Source organism: Physella acuta, unplaced genomic scaffold (genome assembly GCF_028476545.2).
Source record: "Physella acuta isolate Inbredline_101_S28 unplaced genomic scaffold, ASM2847654v3 ptg000008l, whole genome shotgun sequence".
Taxonomy (NCBI): domain Eukaryota; kingdom Metazoa; phylum Mollusca; class Gastropoda; family Physidae; genus Physella; species Physella acuta.
Genome location: NW_026731528.1, coordinates 187,983 through 212,349, shown reverse-complemented (window position 1 = coordinate 212,349; position 24,367 = coordinate 187,983). Strand labels below are relative to the sequence as shown.

The window sequence follows — 24,367 nt, the reverse complement described above, 5'->3', positions numbered from 1 at the left end:
TATAACTTACAAGTAAATTTATATTTATATCTTGTAAAAGGAGAACACACTCACCAAAGTACTGTTTTTTTTAAAAAATGTATATGATCTGGTAATCCTAATCTATGATTATCTGACAGCTGTTGGACAGGTTAATCTTGGAAAAGTATTGATTTTATAATGTGAAACAACAAAGTAAATCAAGCCACTAACTTCAAAACACAACCAAGGCTCCAAAAAACTATTTATTGAGAATCAACACAATTGCTTGACTGAACATTTCCCAAGATTCATTAAGACAATCAGGCAAACAGTCAATAACAATATTGTAACAGACAAAACTATGTGGTTTAAATCTGGCCAATTCAATAAACCAAAATATTTTAAAAGTTAATTACAATATAGAAAGTTTTAATTTCTATAATAGAACAATAAAAAACAAATAACTTGCCAATGTGTAATATTTAGTAGTGTATATAAACAAGTTGTACAGCACTTATGGGAAAGTATTAAAATGTACCACTCCTGAAGATAACTGAAAAGTTTTACAGTAAACTATTAATAAATTGCTCAGATTCTTATAATTAAAGATTAAAGTAGATGTGGAAATGTAGCTCAAGGTACCTGAGTTAAGAATATGGTGACAACAAATCTTCGTGGTCACAATGTGCCTGAGAACATGTTTCAGAGTTCTCAGAACATGTGGCAACATGTTTCCGAGAACATAATTTTATGGCAACACATGAACATGTTTCACAATGTGCCTGAGATCCTTACAAAATTAAACTAGAAGCTTGCTATTGAAAACCCACTAAAATAGCCCAAAAGTTATTACTAACTGTTCAAGTGTACTGTTAAAATGGGAAATACTTCTAGATTAATTCTTAATAAACAGAATGCTGATATTTATACAATCAATGTAATATATAAAAATATAAATGTATGTAGAAACTTTACAGTATAATAAAGTGATATGAATCTTCAACAGTTTCTGTAGCGGCACTACTCAAACAATTGTAGCATGCCCTGAAACAGGTCTAATTAAAATATCGAACACATTGAACACTAATGCCACTTGAGTGTGTCAAGAAGCCGGAGCAGGTAAAAATAAGGTGAAATAATATTTAACTGCAGTAAAATGAGAAAAGTGTGAGAATCCCTGAGAATGTAGAGTAAAATGCTGAATGTGATGTGTTTGGTCAAACTCACTGTATAGATTACCAGCTTCAATTAATAAAAGATGAAGTGAGACCTGTTTTACTGGCCTAATGATACTGATGGACAGCTGACCAGTCTGCCAAATACATCTAAGAAACAAAATTCACTAAACAGAAAGAAAACTCCATTAGTTCTATAAACCAATTCAGCATTTTGTGCTAATTAAAACAAGATGTCTACTGTTCTCAAACACAGCGACAAGGTGCAAGTGACAGACAGACAGACAAAGCAGGCAATGACATTGACTGGCAGTAGCTGAGAGACTGGTTGCACAGACAGCTCTATCTTTGCTGCTTATAGACAAGGCACACTCTTATTATTGGCTACATTCTTCGTTGTTGACGTTTTTAACCCTAGCATAAGCAGATTTTACCCTGACCCTTTAAAAAATACACTTTCATGTTCAAACTATTTTGTATAAAGTTAATACATTTACAAAAGTACAATTAAAATAACTAGTCTTTAAAAATAATGTTAAAATAAATAAATGCTTGCCATTTTTAGCTGAAATATTGATACTACTTGCAAGGATAAAAAAAATATACAATATATTAAAAAACAACTTGTATGTGAAACATCAGGTACACTTATAGTAGCCTCAAACCTGTAGTTACTCTGCCATTGGCTTTATATTCTGTCTTACACAGACTTTGTGCAACAGCCTAAGTCAGGTTTGTTAAGCTTGTGACTACAACTTGACAGGAAACTCAAAGGCTCAAATGTTATGTAAAAAAGTCCTTTATCATAGTAATACCCACTGTACCAGCAAGTTGTGTAAAAATCCTACATCATAGAGCATGTAATAACTACTGTACCAGCAAGTTGTGTAAAAATCCTTCATCATAGAGCATGAGCCAAGTTTTCATGACACTGGTAAAATATATGAAGACAATATTTTTGTAAGCTTAAGGTATTTACAGCATTGAAACTACCTGACACACATCTCACAGCCACAATAACATGGACCCTCTGACAAGTGTAAAGCAAATAAACTGAAGCAAACAAAAATAACATAAGCTGAACAAATACATACAGAAGCACAGTCTTCAATTATGCCTGTGTATCCAGTTAAAAGAAAGACTAAATTACAATTGTGGAATAATTACAATTTGGGATTAATTACAATTAAAGATAAATAACTTGAACTATACAATTATAAAAATTATTCAAACGACTTAAGTTAGGGATATTCATTCAGTGTCCACCCCCAACCATTAAAATATTTATCACATGCAAATTAAAAAAATTTGTAAATAAAAATTGGTGGATCTACTAATTTAGACCCTATTCAATTGTAAAAAATTAAACCAGAATACAGTTTGCTAAAACTTGTTTCATTCTAAAAGAAGCTAAGGAAAAAACAAATCCTAACATTCATTAATTAAAATTGTTTCAACCATTTTTAAAGAAACAGTCTGAAGTAAAAAAGAATTAAATAAGTATAAAAATATTTTCTGTAGAAGCTGGTGCCAACAAAGTAGTTTAAAAAGATAAGATTATGCTAACGCTAGCATGACCAATAGATATTGGGTTAAATGAAAGATGAACTGGTCACCCGTATTCCATGAGTGTAATGGAAGTCTCGCACACAATAAATAGATCTTTTCATCTTGACCCATTCTTAACTGCTCAAGGAATTCAAGATTAGACTAACTATATGTGCTTCTTGTCAGTTAACATATATTTCTGTATGTTCCTGCATAAACAGAAAGTAATACATTTTCATAATAAAGCCTTTTTTACGCTTTATACTGAGCTGTACTAATTAAAAATATATTAAAGAGTATAATTAAAATGTAGAATACAAAATGAAATGTAACAAATATTTAGAATGGCAGTGTAACAGTAGCTAGACTGCTGATATTGGGGAAAAAAAATATCCTCAAATGCTAACTTTAAAACAAGATAGAAAAAGAGTATATAAAGCACACATCTGGTTTGACTATGTAAAGGTATACATACATCAATCACACTATTGCACAAGTTGGTAAATTGTGGGTTCACTTTGCCATTTTTCTGGGGTATCATCTCTCTCTTAAAACTCAATGGTTAAAACCAATAGTGTAAATGGACGCAATTAAATTGGAATAACAATACGTGTGCCATTTAAGTTCAGACATAAATACGAGTCTACTGAGTGTGTGAGGTGTTTACTGTACTGGCTTGTTTACTCCTATGGGGCTGTTACCATCAGCAGGAATGGAGCTCTGGTAGGTTTGGTACTGGCTGGAGGTCAAGTACGGCTGGGTCAAGCCATTCATCAGGAAGTCATAGATACTCTGGCGCTGTCTGGACTCCATCAAATTTTGGCTGGCCTTTTGGTTGTCGGCGAGACTGGCAGTGGGAGGGTCACTTGATGGGACATGGTCAGGCTCCAAGCCATGGGTTGGTTGGTCTTTGGTGTTCCCATCGTGGCTGATTGACAGCTGTGTGTCTGAGCTGGTTGTGACAGAGCTAGCAGGACTTGAGGTGTTGGTTGCCAGTTGAGCGTAGGTGGTGGGTACAGATTTGGACAAATCTACCCGGCTCAACTCTACTGTACCTGTGACGTCTCTTCTAGGTGACCCAGGCACCATTTCCTTCTGGACTTTACCCCCGTTGGCCCTGTCGCTGGCACTCTTCATCAAATAGTTGAGGGACTGGTCAAAATCTTTAGGCAGCTGATCCTGGCTGTGGTCTAAGGACACCACCACACTGGCCAGATCATGGCAGGGGTACGGCTCATGTTCTATCACCTTGAGCGGAGTCAAGTTCCCAGCGAACTTAAACACATTCGGCACATCTTCCACCTCAGGTTCCAACACACCTGGGTTTAAGTTCCTCAAAAACACCTGCTCATCCAGCTCAGACAGGCTCTCAAACATCTTGGCCTTCAGGTCAGCCTCCGAGGCATCTTCTTCTAACTCCTCTGTGCTCTTATCCTCAGACAGCTCTACCCATTTGTTATACGGCCCGGTCACACTGGTGTCTTCATGAACCCATCTAGTGATGACACTATTTGTTGTGATGGAGGCACACAGTGGCATGTTGGGATTCCAGGCAGAACTGATTTCTTTGTAGGACCCACCACATTCTTCCAGCTTCTCCACCAGAAATTTTAAACTCTCTTCATCCACTGGATGCTCTGGCTTTCTCTGGTCAGAGAGGGTCGAGCTCATCTTGACTGGGGTCCTGCCATTCATTAGCCTGGGAACACACGATGGGCGTGGGAAAGCTTCTTTCATGTACTTGGGGAAGGCTATGGACATACAGGCAAACATGACGGGGGTCACCTGGTCCAGGGGGGAGGAATCCAGGTAACGAGGGAACCTCAAGGGAAACAAAGTCTTCTTTGTTTCTGGGAAATTAAAAACTTTGCCAAAAGTTCCTTTGGTCAGGTTGGGGAAAGAAGCCAGTTCAGTCAGCTCCCCTTTAAAGAATCCGTTACTTTCCATCTCTTCAATGAGCCGGGCCTGCTCCGCTTGACTCTTCCTTTCTTCAGCTTTCCTTTCATACTCATCATATCCATGCTTGGATAAGTTCAGATTTTTATGCTGGTAAAACACCAGGCTGATGCGCTTGGGCTGGTACCTGTTGGGTTCTTTCAGCGCTGTAGTTGCATGCAGCTCTCTCTTGGCCACTTCAAACAGCACAGCCCCGTGGCACAAGGCAATGGCCACTCCCCCAACAGCGGGGTCTTCAAAGACTTCCTTGTTGTCATCTGTCTCCACACTGATGATGGTGGAGTCTATCACCTGGTAGGGGGGCTCCCTGGGGCCTTGACCTAGTGTTGGGACAACAAAACCCTCAGACTTGTGCACCTTGACCCTCTCCCCAATCACAGGGTGCCCGTTAGAATCCAGGGCCCCCTGGTCAGCTTTAGCACCCGCTGGACTGGACTGAAAACTGGCCTTAACTGGTGATTGGCTCATGAGTGTGCTAATTATTTTAGGACCTATGGCAAGTGGGCTGTCACTTGATGTGTTCATGGTTTGACCTGAATTCTGAGACTGTGCCAAACAAGGAAATTGCTGTCTACGATCTTCATTCACAGAAGATGGCTGGTTTTGTGGTCTATGTGTAAAGTTGGGGTCATTTGATTGTGGTCTGTGTGTAAAGTTGGGGTCATTGGATTGTGGTCTGTGCGTAAAGTTGGGGTCATTGGATTGTGGTCTGTGCGTAAAGTTGGGGTCATTGGATTGTGGTCTGTGCGTAAAGTTGGGGTCATTGGATTGTGGTCTGTGCGTAAAGTTGGGGTCATTGGATTGTGGTCTGTGCGTAAAGTTGGGGTCATTGGATTGTGGTCTGTGCGTAAAGTTGGGGTCATTGGATTGTGGTCTGTGCGTAAAGTTGGGGTCATTGGATTGTGGTCTGTGCGTAAAGTTGGGGTCATTGGATTGTGGTCTGTGCGTAAAGTTGGGGTCATTTGATTGTGGTCTGTGCGTAAAGTTGGGGTCATTGGATTGTGGTCTGTGCGTAAAGTTGGGATCATTTGATTGTGGTCTGTGCGTAAAGTTGGGGTCATTTGATTGAGGCCTGTGCGTAAAGTTGGGGTCATTTGATTGTGGTCTGTGTATTATGTTGGGGTCATTTGATTGTGGTCTGTGCGTTATGTTGGGGTCATTTGATTGTGGTCTGTGCGTAAAGTTAGGGTCATTTGATTGTGGTCTGTGCATAAAGTTGGGGTCATTCGACTGTGTTCTGTGTGTTATGTTGGGGTCATTTGATTGTGGCCTAAATGTATAGCCAGTATCACTAAACTGTGACTGTAGTCTGTTTATGTAGGTATTGTCACTAGTTTGTATTCTGTCTGTATTTCCTGGGTCACTTAACTGTGACTGTAGTCTGTTTGTATAGTTCAGGTCACTACCTTGAGTCTGTAGTCTGTCTGTGTAGCCAGGGTCACTCAACTGAGATTGTAGCCTATGTGTATAGGTTGGGCAGAACTGTGATCTATGTGTTTCATACAGCGGCCGACTAAACCCCTGGTCAAGTGTAGCATTTTGTGGCAAGTAGCTGGATCTGTCTAGAGAGCTAAACTCTGACCTGGTGAGTGGAACTGTAGCATTAGATGTTGGCTGGGCAGTTGAGAACTGAGCTAGGTCTTGTGAGAGGCTGTCTTTATAAGGTGGAGGGTTTGTCTCTTTTGTTTGTAAGGACTCGCTGTATGAGGGTGGGGGTTTCAGTGGTGTGGGGGAAGAAACTGTTTGCTGGAGGCTGGTGTGGGTGTGTGTCGCGGTTTCACAGTGTGTGGGGTGGGGGTGGGAGTATGTGGGGTGGGGGGTTGTGGTGGTTTCACATTGTGAAGGCTTCTCTTTCTGATCCCACTGAGGTTGGTTTAAAGTGGTGGGTGTGCTGCGGTACACAGGCGGTGAAGAGATGGCAGGGGATGGCGGATGATGGTGATGAGATGATGGAGATGGTGTGAAACAAGATTCATTCAATGATGGTAGCAAGTCTTTGGGTGGGGGACCTCGGGCTGATGTTGTCGCTTCAGATGACGGGGATGTTAAAGATGACTGTGGTGAGGATGCTGCTGTAGCTTGCTGCCTTTGAGGATGTTGTTTACTGAAGTTGTCACTGAACACATTGTTACCTTGCTGCTGAAGTTCTTGAGCATTATAAACAGGGTGCTGCTGCCTTGAGTGCTGTTGTTTCTCTGAGTTAAAAAAGATATTCTGTTGCTGCCGTAGTTGGTGGGAGTTTTCACTGAAAACATTCTGCTGTTGCTGCAAGTGTAAAAACATCTGGTCCGTGGAAGAGGGTTGAAAAACTGTGCGGGATGTCTTGGCGACCAAGCCGTTGGCTGGGGTTTGAGTTGGCGCTGGGGAGGTTTCACCCTCAAAAGCCAGTTTTCTAGGGGGGAAGGTCCCGTGGGTGTAGAAGTAATCCCAGAACTGCTTGTAGAGGTTGTTGAAGCCTGGAGTTCCCTGCTGGGCCATCAGCTCGATGTACGTCATACTCTCCTGGTTTCTGTCTTTGGAGCTTGGGGAGCTCAAGTCAAATGAACTCTCACCCGATGGGCTCTGGGATACATCGTTTGTGTCAACCTCATTTGAAGGAGATGGAAGGCTGTCGTAGTCTGTAGGTGGGAACGACATGGACTTGAGTAGTTTTAACTTTTTAGGACTTTTCTTGGCGCCTTGTTTCTTGGGGGTGGTACGGTTCCTCTTGCATGGCCTGTAAGGTGTCGAGCGCATGCGCACCTCGGTCATGTAGCGAGACAAGACTTCTAGCGACCCCTGTCTGACCTTTGCCAGCTGTCCCTCCATGGAGCCAAATTCATCCGTCTGGTCCAGGATGTACAAGGGCAGGACGTGGTACTGCTCATCATCAGGCTTTTCAAAACCACGATGTTTTGTTAAATTGACAACCTGGAGAGGAGACAATAATTAACTATTTGTACAAGCTAGCTCTAAACTAATTCAATCCACACAGCCAAAGAGAATAATGGGTTAGGTGTTTGTCTGCAGAATGCATTTTTTTAATACAATAGGTGTTTATGTTATAAAATAGATGCACACAAAGTCTCAATAGGATAGTGAGGTTTCTACATTGTGATAGAAATTAGAGAACAAAATGTTCACAGAGTCAATGTGACAGAATACAATGAGATAGTGAGGTGTCTATGTTAAATAAAACAATGAGATAATGAGGTTTCAACATTGTGATAGAAATTAAAATACAAAATGTTCAGAGTCAATGTTACAGAAAACAATGAGATAGTGAGGTGTCAATGTGAAAGAAAACAATGAGATAGTGAGGTGTCAATGAGACAGAAAACAATAAGATAGTGAGGTGTCTATGTTAAATAAAACAATGAGATAGTGAGGTGTCAATGTGACAGAAAAAATAGTGAGGTGTTTTACCACTGTGCTTCCATTGTTCATGTTGTGACAATCCCTATGACTGTGACAGCAGAAGTCAACCACTGCAGTCACACCTGAGAAGGGCCGGCCAGGCCTTGTACCTAATCGACAGTCTTCAGCCTGCCTCTCAAACTGGGTCTGGAAAAAGGTGCATTATTAAACAGTCTTTTTAAAAAATAAATTAGTGACAAGGCCTTTAATTTTATGTAGTTAATCAGGAAGTGACCCTAGTATCATAATTTTAAACAATAAAAAAAAATTAAAATTCTTTTTATTACCAGTTATATCCCTTAATTTAACCAAATTAAAGAAAGAAACTGACAAAATCTGTGGCAATAAAGGGTAAAATTATAGATTTAGTATGTGGATACAAATGTCAAACACAGCCTTTATGAGCTATAAGCTAACCTGATTTCTAAAAGCATCTGGAGCTAATCTGCTGTAGAGGGGCGAGACATCATTTGCCAGCTGTTCCAGCTTTTCTGTGAGATCAGTTTCCTGCAAACATTTTTATTACCAGCCTTTACGCACAGATTAGAGAAAAATATGAAAATGAACTTTTATTACATAGAAGTTAAACATAACTAAAACTGTAGTCAAATTAGTACTTTGAGTAAATGGAGAAAAATGAGTTTTTTAATGAAGTATAATGTTGCTGGTGTTGTTACTAGGTTAAAATTTAAACAAAAAAAAAACACAGCAAAGAATGGACCACAACTCACATGGGTCATATCCTTGAGTTTAAACTTTCTTGCAATCTGGCTGCGAGCAAACTTACAACCATTGTAGTACATGCTCCAGGAACAGCCAAAAGAGAAGGAGGCACCACGCCTGAGTAGATCCACTCCTTGACAGGCACATGTTTTCCTGAAAGTTTTTCACGTCCGTGAATCAAATCTTTTATTTACAAGAGATATTACTAAAATAACTCACTTCTATTACTAGTAAACCATCAACTCAAATGAACATTTCTAAATGTCTTTGTTTGCATACTTAAAACATTTTAAAAAAATAAAATAAGTCCCCTCTTTAATGCCGATGGTCGGGTCCATGGGGAAAGGGAAGAAGTGTTCACCTGTTTCTGTGACCTCTGCAGATGAAAGGATAGTGTGGGAAGCATTATGCTCAGCCACCTCTACTTTTCCTAATGTGAGTTAGGTACCTACCACAGCTAGGTGGACTCAGGGACATTCTACTGACTTGAACCTGGATTCAAACTCAAGACTTTCAGGTTAGGAGTCTAGCACTCTAATGCTAGACCACCCACTATAAATCAAAGGAGCATTTCTAATTATTTGACTAAAAAATAAATTACTTTTCGTTAAGTCCACATCTTCTGTCAGTCTCAAGCCCACTTTTGGGTAGGGTTGTGATGAGAAAATCGTAGAGAGAATCTGCCTGCTCTGCTATCACTCCCTCCCAGGCAACTATGACCACTATAATAACAGAGGTATCACAGAAATGGCCTGGCCTTTTCCTCACTATACAGAGGTACTTCTCATCTGGACCAGACCGGCGAATTATCTAATGTAAAAAGTATATAACTGGTTAATGCCATGCTTCATCAGAGCATATTACATAGAAGTTTTATGTACATTTAGAGACAAAAATCTACGACAAAAGTCCTGGATAAATCTAAGAAGATATAATGCTGAAAAATATTAACAATAGTAAACACCAATATTTTGTTTAAAGGCTTAAACAAACACATGTCAATGCTAAATGCTAAGATTAAAACCATAAGTATAGAGAGAATAGGGATCAAATGTTAAACTCTGATGGATACAGCACATCAACCAGTACTGATCAATGTACCTTTGCAATTTAACATTAGATTCAAGGAGGATTAGCATGTGTAGATTAACTTTGTCATGTGTTAAAAATCTTGGAGAAATCCAGCATGAACTAATGATGTGTGTGGATTGACTATGTCATGTGTTAAAACATCAAGGAGAGAACAGGCATATAAAAATAACCAGGACTGGTTAACCCTGCCATGTATTAACTCACCCATTTAGCCACTGGACATCCTTCTTTACTCTTGCCCTCCTTCCCTGTGAAGATGACTTTCTCAATTCTGATGGCTGACCCACTAGCCCCAGTTCTAAATGCAAAAAAGTAATGTTTTCAAATAGTAAGAAGTAAAAGACAAAACGTATAAAAACATGTAGTCAGGTGGGATGCAACTGTAATTTGTAGATAGCAACATTATAAATACGTCATATGCCATCTTATGTTTAGTATGTGGTACAAAGAAGAGGTAACCAAGCAATGGTAAATAAATAAATTTCACAAGAGCCTTCAAACAAAAAGTCACAGTTAATTAAGTCATGCTTAAAGCTTTTTGCTTAGAGCCAGATAGAAATTAATTCTACTAGTTTAAGTACTTTTTTGCTTTCCAAGACCAGAAACAAAGCTTCAGATCAATGAAATGTTTTGCTAATATAGGCTAAATACAACAAAGTGGTTGGTCAGCTGTATCACATCTTGTAGACAAGTCCTCTGCTTTCTGAGTGACAATAGACTTCTCTATTTCTTCCCCAGGTATTTAGCCAGTAATCTTAAGCAAGAAATTCAACTGCCACCACAGATTACCACTCACCTCTGCTCCATAATTTTTCTAACTGCTGGTATATCCCGTGCAGCCCCCAGCTGGGTATAGTAAGGACCTTCTATAGCCTCACTTGGAATATCTGCAAACAAGTTTAGTCAGTCTAACATTTCCACTAGTCTCCTCTCTTAGTATGTAAGACAATACACATCATTAGACATACAGCAATTTTTCACGTTTTTATAAACATTTAATTTGTAAAACATAATATAAATTATGAGACAAAATAAAGGCTGTCACATACAAGTGTAAAGAAAACACAAGTCAAATGAAAGTGACTGAAAGATGACTTACGATCAGGACTGAGACAAGTGCAGTCAGCTACCTCCATCAAGTTGTTGGCTAACCTGTCCACAAGAGACTGGTCAAGTTTAATGTCTTCAGGCTTGACCTGGGCCCCGTTGACCGTGTACTCAAGTTTGGGAGCTGGCGCCACACATTTTTTCTCACTCAGCTTGTACTTCTGTGCCTTTGGTTTAGTTTCAGTGCTGCCACACTTTGGCCGGCCTCTTTTCTTTTTGCCACAATCACTGTAGCTCGGTTCTATTTTCACAAACTGTGCACTGTTGTTGTAAAGGGAATGATGGCTGGGACTAAAAGAACCTGGGAGTTGGTTATTCTCTAATTCCTGTTTCACCATTTTATCTGATAGTCTGAAGTCATGCTGTGCATTTGAGTTGGTTTGGAGTGTGTAGGTATGTTCCAAGGGAATGGGGTGGGCTAGTCTGTTAGTTTGTTCAGATGATGAGGCTTGCTGACACTGGGAAAACTTTGATGATACTACCTCAGTTTTGATGTTCTGAGCGGAAGTTTGAGTGTATTTAATATCTTCAGCATTTAAACTGGACTTTAGTGAAGCTGTAGGGTCAGAGTCGTTAATGTCAGCTGTTGCTGGCTTGTGGTGCAAGTGTACTTGTTTAGCTTTGCTACGTTTCAGCACAATCTCATCTGTCTTTTGGTCTGAATCGTCAAAAGCGTATGGGTCAGATTTTCCAACCAGTGGAGACGCAGGATTACTCACACTGTGGCCAATACTTGAGTACTGCATGCTTGTCCTGGGATCTGGCTTTTGTGAACCAAACTGCTGATGGTCACTGTGCAGGCCCTCAAGTTCCTCTGTGGTTTTGGCATGAACAAAATTTGATTTACCAGGCATATATGACATCTGGTGTTGCCTGGCGTTATCAACGCCACCATTCTGCATCTGATAAGGCTTGTCAGGGGTCTGCTGGTTGCATACAGCCGATCTTTCAAAATACTCTTGGAAATTGTTACTGTCATTTTGTTTAAAATTTGACATGTTGAACGGGTGATCGTGGAATGTTTGCTCTAATTGTTCCTCACTGAATGGTTTAATTTCAGAACTTGCGCCACCTTCCTTGCCTTTTTTCTTCTTTTTCTTCCTCTTAACCTCTGGCATGACATGCTGGTGCTGGAACTTGACCTTCTCTCTGGCAATGATCTCCAGAATTCTGCTTGTCTGATCCTCCTTAGACCTGTCTGCTGGGGAAGTCTGGGTCGGCCCAGCACTGCTGGGTGGGGTGGGCATGGAGAACTCCTCCAGACCTGGGGTGCTGCTGGACGGGCACGACAGGGACAGAACTGATGGGGACAGCCCGGGGGACTGTTCTTTGTTGTCCTCATCCTCCATGGGAGGCGTGGGGTATTGAAAGTTTGCTCCTGCATTGTAAACAGAGGATACTGGGTACCAGTTGGGGGAGTTGACCTGTATGTCAGAACTTTGACTGCACAGAGCATTAAATTTATATGGGTATAGCACGTCCTGGGGTGTTGAGGGATTAGGTAAAGATATGGTTCTGACAATCGGCTCAGGTTTTTTGGCTGATAAACTTGCCAAAAAACCTGGAGAAATTGGATCACGGCTGTCGGAGATATGGTGTGAAGTTGAGACTTCAAGGCTTGTAGATTTCATGTAAGGTCTACTAGCTGATGTACCAAGAGCCTGGCTATCAGATGAGCTGTGTTGAGTTTTTATCTCACCTCGTTTTGAAGACAGACTGGCCAGAAAGTCAGGGGAGAACTGGCAAGGAGACGGACTTCTTTCTTCTTCCTTCACGTCAACTTTTAACATAGCATTGTCAGAAATTACAGGTAACTTGTGTTTCTTATTTTTTCTGGCGGAGCTGCTTGAGTGAGGCGCCTGTGACCTGGTAGGTTCAACTGTCAGCAGAGGCACTTGGGAGTTGTTGTGCTGACCACTGGTCAGATGGTGAGGGGTGGAATGTGAAGATGACTGGTGATCTGGCTGCCCCAAATCTACACAAACACTGGGTGCTGACCACATGGCTGAAACTTTCTTAGAAGAAAGACTTGCGAGAAACGTCGGGGACAGGCATGGACCAGGGGAGCCGCGGCCATTAGCCACAGTCTCAGCCTCTACTGCTGGAGTTTTCTTCAACTTTTTACAAGATTTCTTAGCTTTTGTTTTGGCTGGCGAGTCCTTTTTTTCCGTTCTTTGCTTTTTAGCAGCAGCATTTGTTTTTGTGGCGTGTGCTACGTAATTATGTGAGGCATTGGATGAACCTGACACCTGACTGGGTTGATTAGTCATTAGCCCTGGTAGATATGATACATGACTATTATACACAGAGTTACTAACCGCAAATGATGAAAATCCAGGCAAAGCTGCTTTTGTGTTTGAAGTAAATCCATTGGCTGTTACTTCTTTAGTTAAGCTGTTTGGGGAGTTCAATAAATTTTCTGAATTCTTTGGGTAGTTAGAAGATAATTGCTTGTTAGGATACTGATTATCTGATCTATATATTGACTTTTCCCAGGGGTACATAAAACCATTATCTTGATTTTGAGCATCAAAGTCTTGTGTGGGTTTCTGCTCGGCTGCTGAGAGATAGGACTCAATCTGGTTGAGAGGAATCTGAGGTGGCTGGTCTGTTGCACTAGGAAATGCAGTGTGGCCTAAATAAGTGGGCTGGTTGACTGTATAGGGAGATGGGCCATGGGGAAACGGAGACTGCATGAAAGAGTTGGAATATGGATGGGCTGGAAACTTATCCTCATAGTGAATTGGTGGGGAAAACCACTGGCTGTCATTTGGTGCCTGCTGTGGCCTTCCCATCTGTTCGTGTTGGTTGAAGTGTGGTGACCCTGAATGGACATAGTGAGGGGGTGACCCTAAATGCACCTGATGAGGTGGCGGCCCTGATTGCATTTGATGAGATTGTGGCCCTGATTGCATTTGATGAGATTGTGGCCCTGATTGCATTTGATGAGATTGTGGCCCAGATTGCATCTGATGTGGTGATGGCCCTAATTGCACCTGATGAAGTGGCGGTCCTGATTGCAACTGATGTGGTGGCCCTGAATGCATCAGATGAGATTGTGGCCCTAATTGCATCTGATGTGGCGATGGCCCGGATTGCATTTGATGAGATGGTGGCCCTGAGTGAATCTGATTTGGTGGTGGCCCTGATTGCATTTGATGAGATGGTGGCCCAAGCGATGCCCTGGGTGCTGCTGAGCATTGTGTCAATGAGTGAACTGCTCCATTCATAACCTTGGATGTTGATGCCAGAGAACTGAATGGAGGTAGACACGATCTTGTAGAGTAGTTATTGGCAGCATCCTGAAATCATAGAGAAAAAAAAACATCAGTTGGATGGTTTCAACGGTATGATCTGCATTGGTGTAGGCAGTATTTAGTCATAGGGAGTGTTTTACACACACACACATTGATGTAACAATATGTGAAGCGTTGTAATTTTAGGGGTTCATTTGGTGTGGTTGGTTCTAACACCCACCATCTATGCCAATGATGTCCTGTATTTAGGCTATAAATACATGTATAATAAACACATAATGTGGCAAGGATAGTTGAAACAGGTAGAAAACATTTTTAAGTTACATCTTGAATAAAGAAATGACGGGCACATCCGGTGAAATGTAATGAACAGGTGTTGATTAATTTGACACCTAGACCAAAGTCTCAACCCAGCCAACATGGTGATAACAGAACTATAACAGCGACATGTGTGAGTGTGTGTCTGCTGTTCATGGTCACGACACTGTAGTAGATCTATAGGCCTACTACTACTACTGAAGTATACATTATACAGTATACCGTGTAAACACAGCCCATATAATACTAGATCTAGATTAGATAATGTAGATATAGTCACTAGTCATATACAAATACAATCTAACACTACACTAATACAAGTCCTACCGCCACCGCCCTTTGAAGATCGGCAACCCTTCAAGTATTCATCAACCTTTCACAGTCGCCGCGTTAGTAAACAGAGATCTAGAATCTATCTCAGCCAACTGATAAAATACGGCGAGAAATACCACACGTGCTTGACTAGACTACTAGACTCTAATTACTACTAGACGTCTAATTACTAATTAGGGTAAAAGTCATTTTTTAAAAACGTGGTTTTTTTTTAATAGGCTAACATTTTGTCATTTTCAAACCTGCTATAACACAATGGTAGATCTAGATTCTAGATTAGATCTGATATCTTTTTTTAAAAATCCAGTAGTGTGTTTCATAGCTCACAGATCTAAAGCCTTGAAATCAAAGGGTCCAAGAATGAAATCATGTCGTTATCACTTACGTCATCTCAGCCTTTCGGAGGGAACAGTCGCAAGAAGCAGACAAAACAAAAGCGAGGGGCGGGGATTCCAACTTTTTAAAGTCTCCGGCTCGCAAATAAAGGTCAGACGAGGCCAGCCTCAAGCGCGAAGAAACACCGCTAACAGGGGCGGTGACAAAACGTAGTGTGTGGGGCAGGGAATGATGGAGAATTATCAACATGGATAACAACTAACCTGGCAAATTGTTAAGCTATTATTCCAGTATACTTTAAACAAATATGAATTTGATACCCAAGAAAATCCAAATAAAACAACACAATGATTGAGCCGGTTCACACAGTACTCCGCCCAGACCTCTGAATAACATCATGGGAAACCACCCCTGTTCGGCAGCACGGGGCACCGTTAAATTAGGACACTGGGGCAGACAGACACTCCAGGCCTTGGCTTATATAGGTCACCGTCGCTTTCTATTTATAAAAGATCGCTCCTTCACTAGAGGACAAAAAAAAAGGATTTCTTCCCCCCCCCCTCCCCCCACACACAAAGCTGACGATGTAGGTTCATCCACAAATATAATTTTAGTTGACTTCAAAATATAATCATTGATTTTTTTCCCCACTAATATTTTACGTGTATCTGATTTCGATTTAGAACTAAGTATTGGGCAGATAAAATACCAATTACTTTGATGTTTTATTTTATCTTTGTTATTCTTTTTAAAAAAAATGTTTTAACGTTTTATTAAAAAAAACACACTTTTAATATAGGCCATTATAGTATTTCTTGAATATCAAAGCTAATAAATGAGACTTGTAGGCTATGTAAATAACTATTTATTGTGTAAGGTCGCAACACACTGTGTGTGGTATTGGTGTAATATACTACACTCAGTAATATAACTCTACTATAGTTGAGTGATATATCTCACACCACTCATAACATCTGATAGTGTGGTAGGACTATCACTATGGTTATGTGACATTCCACTCTAGTAGTGTGACATTCCACTCTAGCAGTGTAACACGCCACTCTGTTAGTAGGACATGCCACTTTTATCAGTGTGATACACCACATACAAACAAGTAAGAGTAAAGTATCCCATGTACAGTTTTAGGTGGTATTAAATGACAACTAGTTGCATTCATGTCACATTCAACGCATGCAATTATGCAGTGTTCAAGTCTCAATGGTAACATGTGGTAATAAAAAACAGAGCAGTGTGTATCTACCCTATACCAGCATTATACACAGTTGTAACAGTGCTGTATATTTTTGTTTCATTGGTTTTTTTTAAAGACAATTTTAGTAATAACCTAAATGTGGGTGCTTATTTCATGCTAATTTCTTTTACTTTAATAGTAGGCCTATTATTTATTACAATAATGCAATAATTTAAAAAGGTAACAATAATTATACTCCTAAGCACAGTAAGCTACTGTTATTAACTAGATATACTGAGCTGATCCATATAATTTCCTATACAAATTAACATTCAAATAGGTTAAGTCACAGTCCAATAAACAAAACCATAAGCTTACCTTTTCTTCCATCTTACTATCCAAGTCTAAGATACAACAGTTGACCCTTGGCGATTAATCCAGAAAGTCGTTACATTACAGGTACTGAGCTGCTGCTTAGATGTGCTCTATCCTGTAAATCTCCAGACTAGGTAGCTAGGTCCTTACACATTTTTTTATTCCATGCTCATTGATCTACATGTGACTTGCCATTGTGTCATGGTTGCCATATTTTAATAGTGGAAGATAGGCAAGGAGAATTTTAGCTTTGATAAGTGCATTCTGTTTAGAAACAGTGGATGCTCTTTCTGTTGAAGATAAATTAAAATGTTTCAGAAAATTGCACATGAAACTGACTTTGAACTTTCAAAATATTAATATCAATTTCATATAGTATACTCAATTGCTGGAGCAGAATAATAAAGCTTTTTTTTATTGATGAGAGTCTCTGCAATATTTAAAACAAACAAAATCTAAGTTTCTGAAAACAACAACAAAACCTACAATTAACTGGGGCAGCTAAAAAAAGAAAGCAACAATCTTTAGAAACAGAACAGCATTAAAAAAGCTTAATTTTTTCTAATTTAATACTTTCAACACCTAAAAAACACTCTTACTAAATCATCAGTGTATCCAATGTAAACACAAGAATAAAAAACAAGTCCCCTGAAGCTGATACAACCAGTGGTTAGCTATGTAATAGAGAACTAGAGCAGTAAACACTGGCATCAATTGCCAGTATTAGCTTGCCTGCTAGTGTGCTGGATATTGATTGAATGGATAACTTAATGGTGGTTGCCATGGAACCAACTTGGGGTAGGAAGGCTAGAAAAATCAATATTAGTTTCATCATAATCAGCCTACAGCAAGCCTAAATGAACCACTTTATAAAATAAAGCAGGCTCTGTCAATTAATTATAAACAGGCATTACATGCAGCCTGTTTTATTATTCTTAACTATTTTATAATAATTAAATTTTTTTTAAATAATGCTATAGAAATTCCAGTTGCAAAATAATATTTACATTTATACTGAATAATTCTTTAACAATTTAAATCAAATAGCATGGTAAAAAGTTTATTTTTTTTTAAAAAAAGCTGATACTATTTTTAGGCAAGCAAAGAGGAAAACATGAAACAATGGTAAACAAAAGTACTATGCATTCCCTAAATTTTGATCAACTGACCTACATAATATGTCATGTGATGCAATAAAAAAAATATGTTTACATCAAATGAAAGCAGTAGGGCTATACTTAAAGTTCAATGTGGGGTTGTTTTTTTCATCAGAGATAGGTACTTAAGCTACCCTTACAACTGAAATAGGACTAATGATACTTCTATATAGTTATATAGTCACTAGTGGGGCAATACAGAATCAATTCAATATCTTGCTTTTTTTTTCATTTATTAATGCTATTGGATAGCCACACCAGTAGATATCATAATGTAAATACAGTCTTGCTGTCAAAAATATAGCAGTTAAACTGAATAATGAGCTACAATTTTAGAAATGTAATGAATTAAAGACTTGCCCAAACACTGACTAACACATGTGACTATGCCGTGTTTTCAGTAGTGTCAGTTTTGGGTTATGATAGACAAGAGTATCTGAAAGTATTATTAGCTTAGCACTCTCCTAAATTTTGGATGGTGATTTGTCAAATAATGGAATGCAAATCAGCTATGATAATATTAATAGGCTTAAAACTAATAAGATTTTATACCTTTTGGCCTGTAAAATCAAAATTTTATAGACTGGTTTGAATGAAATAAAGAAAAACTAAATTTTTTTACAAATGAAAAGTCTAAGTCTCAGTTCTATTTATCAATAAAAAATTATTATTTGAATAGACCTTATGAAATTTTAAAATAAATTTAAAACATTGCTGATATTAGAAGTATTGGAATGCCTAGGATCTTTAAACTAAATTTAAAAATCAATCAAGGAGTAAATTAAATCAGTGTTACTGATAATATATACAGCCAGACAATTCATTTTATTTTACCAACCTTAACCACTAAGCCACATGACCTAAACATAACTTACAATGCTGGGAAGGTGTATCAAGTTATTTACTAGTAATTTTTGTATTTTTTCCATTATTAGCTTGAAACATTTGGGACTATGCTCTTTAATTCAGAAATACAGGTTTTTCTTGTAAGTCTCATAGTGGTGACTGCAGTATGGATCCATACTTTGATATTAAGGTATACGAATATATAACTGGTCTATAAAGAGTTTTTAAAAATTAAATATACCAGTTTGGATAAAAATTAGTCAAAAAATTATATTCAGCTTCTAATCATTATCCTTTTATATTACATGATTGTATTAAATAAAAAGACATTTGATTAAATAAATTGAATGTACTCATCCTTAAATTAATTTTTTAGGACTTCTTTGGTATTTAAATAGTTATCCTTGTTTTGTCTTTGGAGATAAATTTATCTGGAAAGTTTGATCAAATCTTTGCATTTTGGGGTCATCCATAAACAACACACTCCTATGGGGGAGGATGGGGTTCAGAAATTTGTTAAGATGTGTGAAGAATGGGAAGAGTTCAGAAAGTGTGAAGACACACTATCGCATTTTAAAAAGAATTGAATGTTAGTAATTTTAATGATTATTTTGCATTTTTTAAAAAACCAAAACTGAAATTTTGAGAAGGGTTGCATAGTGAGTTGTGATGTCATTTTAGGGATGGGGGTTAGGGTTTTTTTTTTTGGCTATGTGTGACGATGGGGAAATTGGGGAGGGAGGAGGAGGTAAAAATTGTCCAAAGAGATGCCATTTATGGATGACTCCTAAGAAGTGGGTCTAAGGTTAGTTACAAACAAGATCTGCCAAAAAACTAAAGCTTATAATAATAATAAAAAAACACGATCGGATGGGACTAAAGTTTTAATGGTCAGCTTGCCAAATGTGTACGTTTGTTTAAATAAGCTTTTACTAAGGTCACAATCTCTGTCTATCTGTGATCAGCATAGGAAGGGATATTGTGATCAGCACTATCCCTTGCAGCCTTTACTTTCCCTAATGTAAGTCAGGTGTCCATCAGAGCTGGGTGGACTCATGGACATTGCATGGAAACAAATCCGGGATTTGAACTCGAGACTTTCAGGCTGGCAGTTGTATGATCAGTGGCGTAGCCAGGATCGTCTCAAGGGGGGGGTCCAATTTTTACCCGGGGACAAACTTTCGATTTGCACCCCCCCCCCTCAAACTTTCGATTTGCACCCCCCCCCTCAAACTTTCGATTTGCACCCTCCCTCAAACTTTTGATTTGCACCCCATCCTCAAACTTTCGATTTGCACCCCCCCTCATACTTTTTCTATATACCGAGGGGTCTATGGGGGGGTTATGACCCCCCTAACCCCCCTGCCTACGCCACTGTGTATGATCAGTGGGTGGGTTTTAGATCATATCTTGCTATCCAATTGACAATATAATCCTAAATATCTTATTTTCAATAAAATAAAACTCTACAGGGGGCCTATTAAATGAGGCCTAGTCTTTACAAATTTGCTAATCCTATGTTAGTAGATCTATTTAGATCTACATAAAATAAAAATGTTCACTATCAAAAGGGAAGCTAACATGACTAAGTAGATCTAGTTAGTAGACACTCTGGAAGATCTAGCAGCAAACACTTGAAATAAAAAAAAAATTAATGTACTTTTTATACCAGTGTCTGATAATAGAATCTTCTTAAAAAAGGGGCGTTAGATTAGGCTACTGGTAGTTAACCAAATATACATTTGCTTACATAATGATAACGGCTAACCCTATCCCTAACCCCAACCCTACCAAACGACTAACCCTAAAACTTGTCGAGATTACAATACCACAAACAATTTAACCTATTTTCGTAAGAGTCTATAATTAAAAAAAAAAACAATAATTTCTTTTATCACAGAAAATGTAAGCAAAAATGGCAGAACAATGTTATGTGGTTTAAAAAAAAAATTGTATTTAAAAAATGTATCCGCAAAGTTTCAAGAACAAATTAGATCTAGATCTAGAGATACTATTTAGTGGAGTTTTTAAAATATCGATCACAGAGTATGGTTGTTTTACGAAAGACGAAAGTAAAGTGAAACCTTAATCAACTCAATGTATATCTTAGTCTTAGGTTTATGAAAATAAATAGAAATGTACTATGTAGATCTAGATCTAGCATTAAACTCAAAAAAAATATTTTCAAGTTCTCTGGATTTGCAACTTTTATAACATTGATTCTAACCTAATAAATAATTATATATAGCCTAGGGCCTAGGCATAATAATAATAGGCTAATAATATATTAAATATTAGTATTATTAGGCTAGGCCTAGAATCTAGCTAGGACTAATATTTTATATTTAATTATAATTTAATAGGCCTAGGCCTATTACTATTATATTATTATTAGGTAATATATCGTTTTAGGTATGTAAAATCGCCCGCGACTAGTAATGTGTAAACAGGTGACTCCTTAAATTTTAATATTTCACGTTTTGAGGAGGATTTATGTTTTGAAAATGTTTCCCTGTTTCATTTAATTTATATACCTGTTTTTAAACAGTTGAATTAAAACTTTTCAATAATAAATGAAAACTAGCGATGTTTCCAATAGATGCAACATTGCTCATTTACTATAGCAGCCATCTTGTTTAAGCTTTTTATTATTTATAAACTTATAGCGTGAGATTCAGGGTAAGCCACTCTAACTAACAGATGGCCGCTTTTTATATTATATAGCAAATTTTGCTTGCAAACACTGATGTTTAAAGTTAATTTTTTGCCTATAGGCCTATATTATATTGATATATTTAGCCACTGATTTAGGTTTATTATTCATTTATCTAGATCTATAATATTTGACACAAATATATCACTATAAATGAAACAAGGAAACATTTTTGTATTTTTCAAAACATAAAACCTCCTCAAAATGTGAAATAATTATTAAAATTTAAGGAGTCACCTGTTTTTCACATTACTAGTCGCGAGCGATTTTACGTACCTAAACGATAGATTACTCTTAATAAAAATTCGGTAATCTATCGTTTTAGGTACATAAAATCGCCCGCGGCTAGTAATGTACGAAAAAGTTACCGCATTGTCAAGGCTTTATTTAATAGAAGTATATTGTGATATATTTGTGTCAAATATTATAGATAAATGAATAATAAACCTAAATCAATGGCTAAATATATCAATATGATGACTATAGGTAAGAAATTAACTTTAAACAGCAGTGTTTGCAAGCAGGATTTGCTATATAAAAAGCGGCCATCTGAGTTAAAATAGTAATGTGCATGGTTGCATCTGTTGGAAACATCAGCTAGATCTAGTCTTCATTTATTACTGAATAGTTTAAATTCAATGGATTAAAAAAATGTTAAATGTAGGGCCTACATAAATGAAACATTTTTGTATTTTTCAAAACATAAATCCTCCTCAAAATGTGAAATAATAATTAAAATTTAAGGAATCACCTGTTTTTCACATTACTAGATCTAGTCGCGGGCGATTTTACGTAGATCTAGATCTAGTAGATTTAGATCTAGATATCTAGATCTACCTTAAAACGATACATTACAATTAGGCCTAGATCTACCCAAAATGAAAATTCATAGCCTATTCATTCAACTATTCATCATATGATTCATATGATCATAGATAGTTCGTTAGTGATAGTGATATTCGGTAATCTATCGTTTTGGGTACGTAAAATCGCCCGCGGCTATTTATGTACGAAAACGTTACCTCATTGTCAAGGCTTTAATAGAAGTATATTGTCATACTTTTGTGTCAAATATTATAGATAAATGAATAATAAACCTAAATCAATGGCTAAATATATCGATATAGGCCAGAAATTAACTTTAAACAGCAGTGTCTGAGAGCAAGATTTGCAATATAAACAGCAGCCATTTGTAAAATAGAGTGGCTTCCCCCTGAATCTGGCGCTAAAAGCTTATAAAAATAAAACTTAGACAAGATGGCTGCTATAGTAAATGAGCATGGTTGCATCTGTTGGAAACATAGCTAGTCTTCATTTATTACGGAAAAGTTTTAATTCAATTGTTTAAAATCAGGTACATAAATGAATCAAGGAAACATTTTTGAATTTTTTAATACATAAATCCTCCTCAAAATGTGAAATAATTATTAAAATTTAAGGAGTCACCTGTTTTTCACATTACAAATCGCGGGCGATTTTAGTATTTTACGTACCCAAAACGATAGATTACCTGATATTCTATTATTCTAATCTAGACTAATACTTAATCTAATGTAATACCAATCACAGATCTGAGTTTAAACATAGACTAGATTCTAGATCTTTTCTAGATCTAGATTAGAATTATTTAGGATAAAAGCTAACCACAAAAGAAAAGCAGCAATTATTTTTAAAGCCCGCCACCAAATTTAGGTCAACATTTCTTGATTCACGGCATAAAACAAAGGTAAACACTAGCAGTAGCACTAGCAGACACAGTAGCGGTACTTGTAGTAAACGGCAGTTAACGCACACTAAACAGTTACAGTAAAATCACACTACACAGCAACTGTTAGGCTACATTAAAAATGATTTGGCCTAAATTTATAGAATCTTAAATTCTTACAAGAGTCATAGAGATCTCTTTTGAAGATCTAAATTCTAAATCTATAGTCCTAATATAGATCTAATATATAATAAATCTGAAAAAATAATCCCAAAAAGTGGCAAATAAAAATTATTAGGCCTATTTGAAGTTTTATCTAGATCTAGATTTTGTATGAAATGCGCTACACATTCTTAAAATATAGAATTATAGATAGATGTAGTTAGAATATAGATTTAGCCTGACCTAAAGCCAAAAAATTATCTTCCAGTACTCAGTACTTCCACGCCAGATCGTGCCCAAGCAGGGACTTTCTTTCGGTTTTCTTCGCTAAGTTTCGTGACCGAACGAAAGAGTTCAAGGTCACGAGTTTCACTGATTATAGATTTTGCCGTAACGTTCGCGATTGTCGGCACGTTTCATCTTTTAACAGGCTGGGAAAAAAAATGTATTTTCAACCGGCCTTTTTTTTTTTTTAAATTTGCGTAACTTATGTAGGTCGCGGTATTGTCTTGCAGCGTTTGTAAATGTATGAGGTGGCATTTTTTTTATAAGCCAACATGTCAAAATGTATTCAACTAGGACTAGATCTATATGATTAATATCATGTTAATGTACCTGAATCTAAATTTTAAAATAATAAATAATACATTTGTGTGCGTTGACCTACATTTACAATCTCGAACACAGGCCGGTTTTAATTTTGTGATAATATGAGGCTATATGAAATTGCCCACGTCGGCGACAATTTTTGTTTTATTTGTTTAATATGTCAAGCTATCGTTTGAAATTTCTTGAATATGTAGCCTAAATCGTGGCAACGGGGGAGGGGGGGGGGGGGTGCAGGCGAAAACACCGGGCGTAGTGGCGGGGCGTGCGAAAAACTATACTAAAACTAAGTAGGCCTAGAATTTATAGGTCTATATTGTATTTCATTTTTGAGATTTTTACATCTGTTTATGTTGTATATAGTTGACAGAAAACAAATTACATTTTGCACAAATAGTGGTGTCGCGTG

At 37.7% G+C, this 24,367-nt stretch overlaps 1 protein-coding gene across 2 annotated transcripts; it reads right to left on the bottom strand.

Annotated features, from left to right (window-relative positions):
* Positions 1-209: 209 nt before the first annotated feature.
* Positions 210-23,649, bottom strand: LOC131952728 (uncharacterized). 2 transcript variants are annotated; one of them, XM_059315579.1, is made up of 10 exons: positions 23,596-23,649; positions 16,773-17,059; positions 10,951-14,260; positions 10,648-10,738; positions 10,056-10,149; positions 9,361-9,569; positions 8,768-8,912; positions 8,454-8,543; positions 8,046-8,183; positions 210-7,550 (listed from the first exon to the last, which is right to left on the bottom strand). In XM_059315579.1, the coding sequence occupies exons 2-10, from the start codon at positions 16,782-16,784 to the stop codon at positions 3,348-3,350; spliced, it is 8,292 nt and encodes a 2,763-aa protein (XP_059171562.1). In that variant the 5' UTR covers positions 16,785-17,059; positions 23,596-23,649; the 3' UTR covers positions 210-3,347. The 2 variants fall into 2 exon arrangements, with proteins under 2 accessions (XP_059171562.1, XP_059171642.1); XM_059315659.1 differs by lacking the exon at positions 23,596-23,649 and adding an exon at positions 23,130-23,292.
* Positions 23,650-24,367: the final 718 nt, after the last annotated feature.

Bases quoted from the DNA above. Each gene is read 5' to 3' on its own strand.
- LOC131952728 (XM_059315579.1), bottom strand. The intron at 10,739-10,950 runs GTAAGTCATCTT...ACTTGTTTGCAG, and splicing joins CACTTGTCTCAGTCCTGATC to ATATTCCAAGTGAGGCTATA. The intron at 8,913-9,360 runs GTAATTTATTTT...AAAAACTTTCAG, and splicing joins AGATGTGGACTTAACGAAAA to GAAAACATGTGCCTGTCAAG.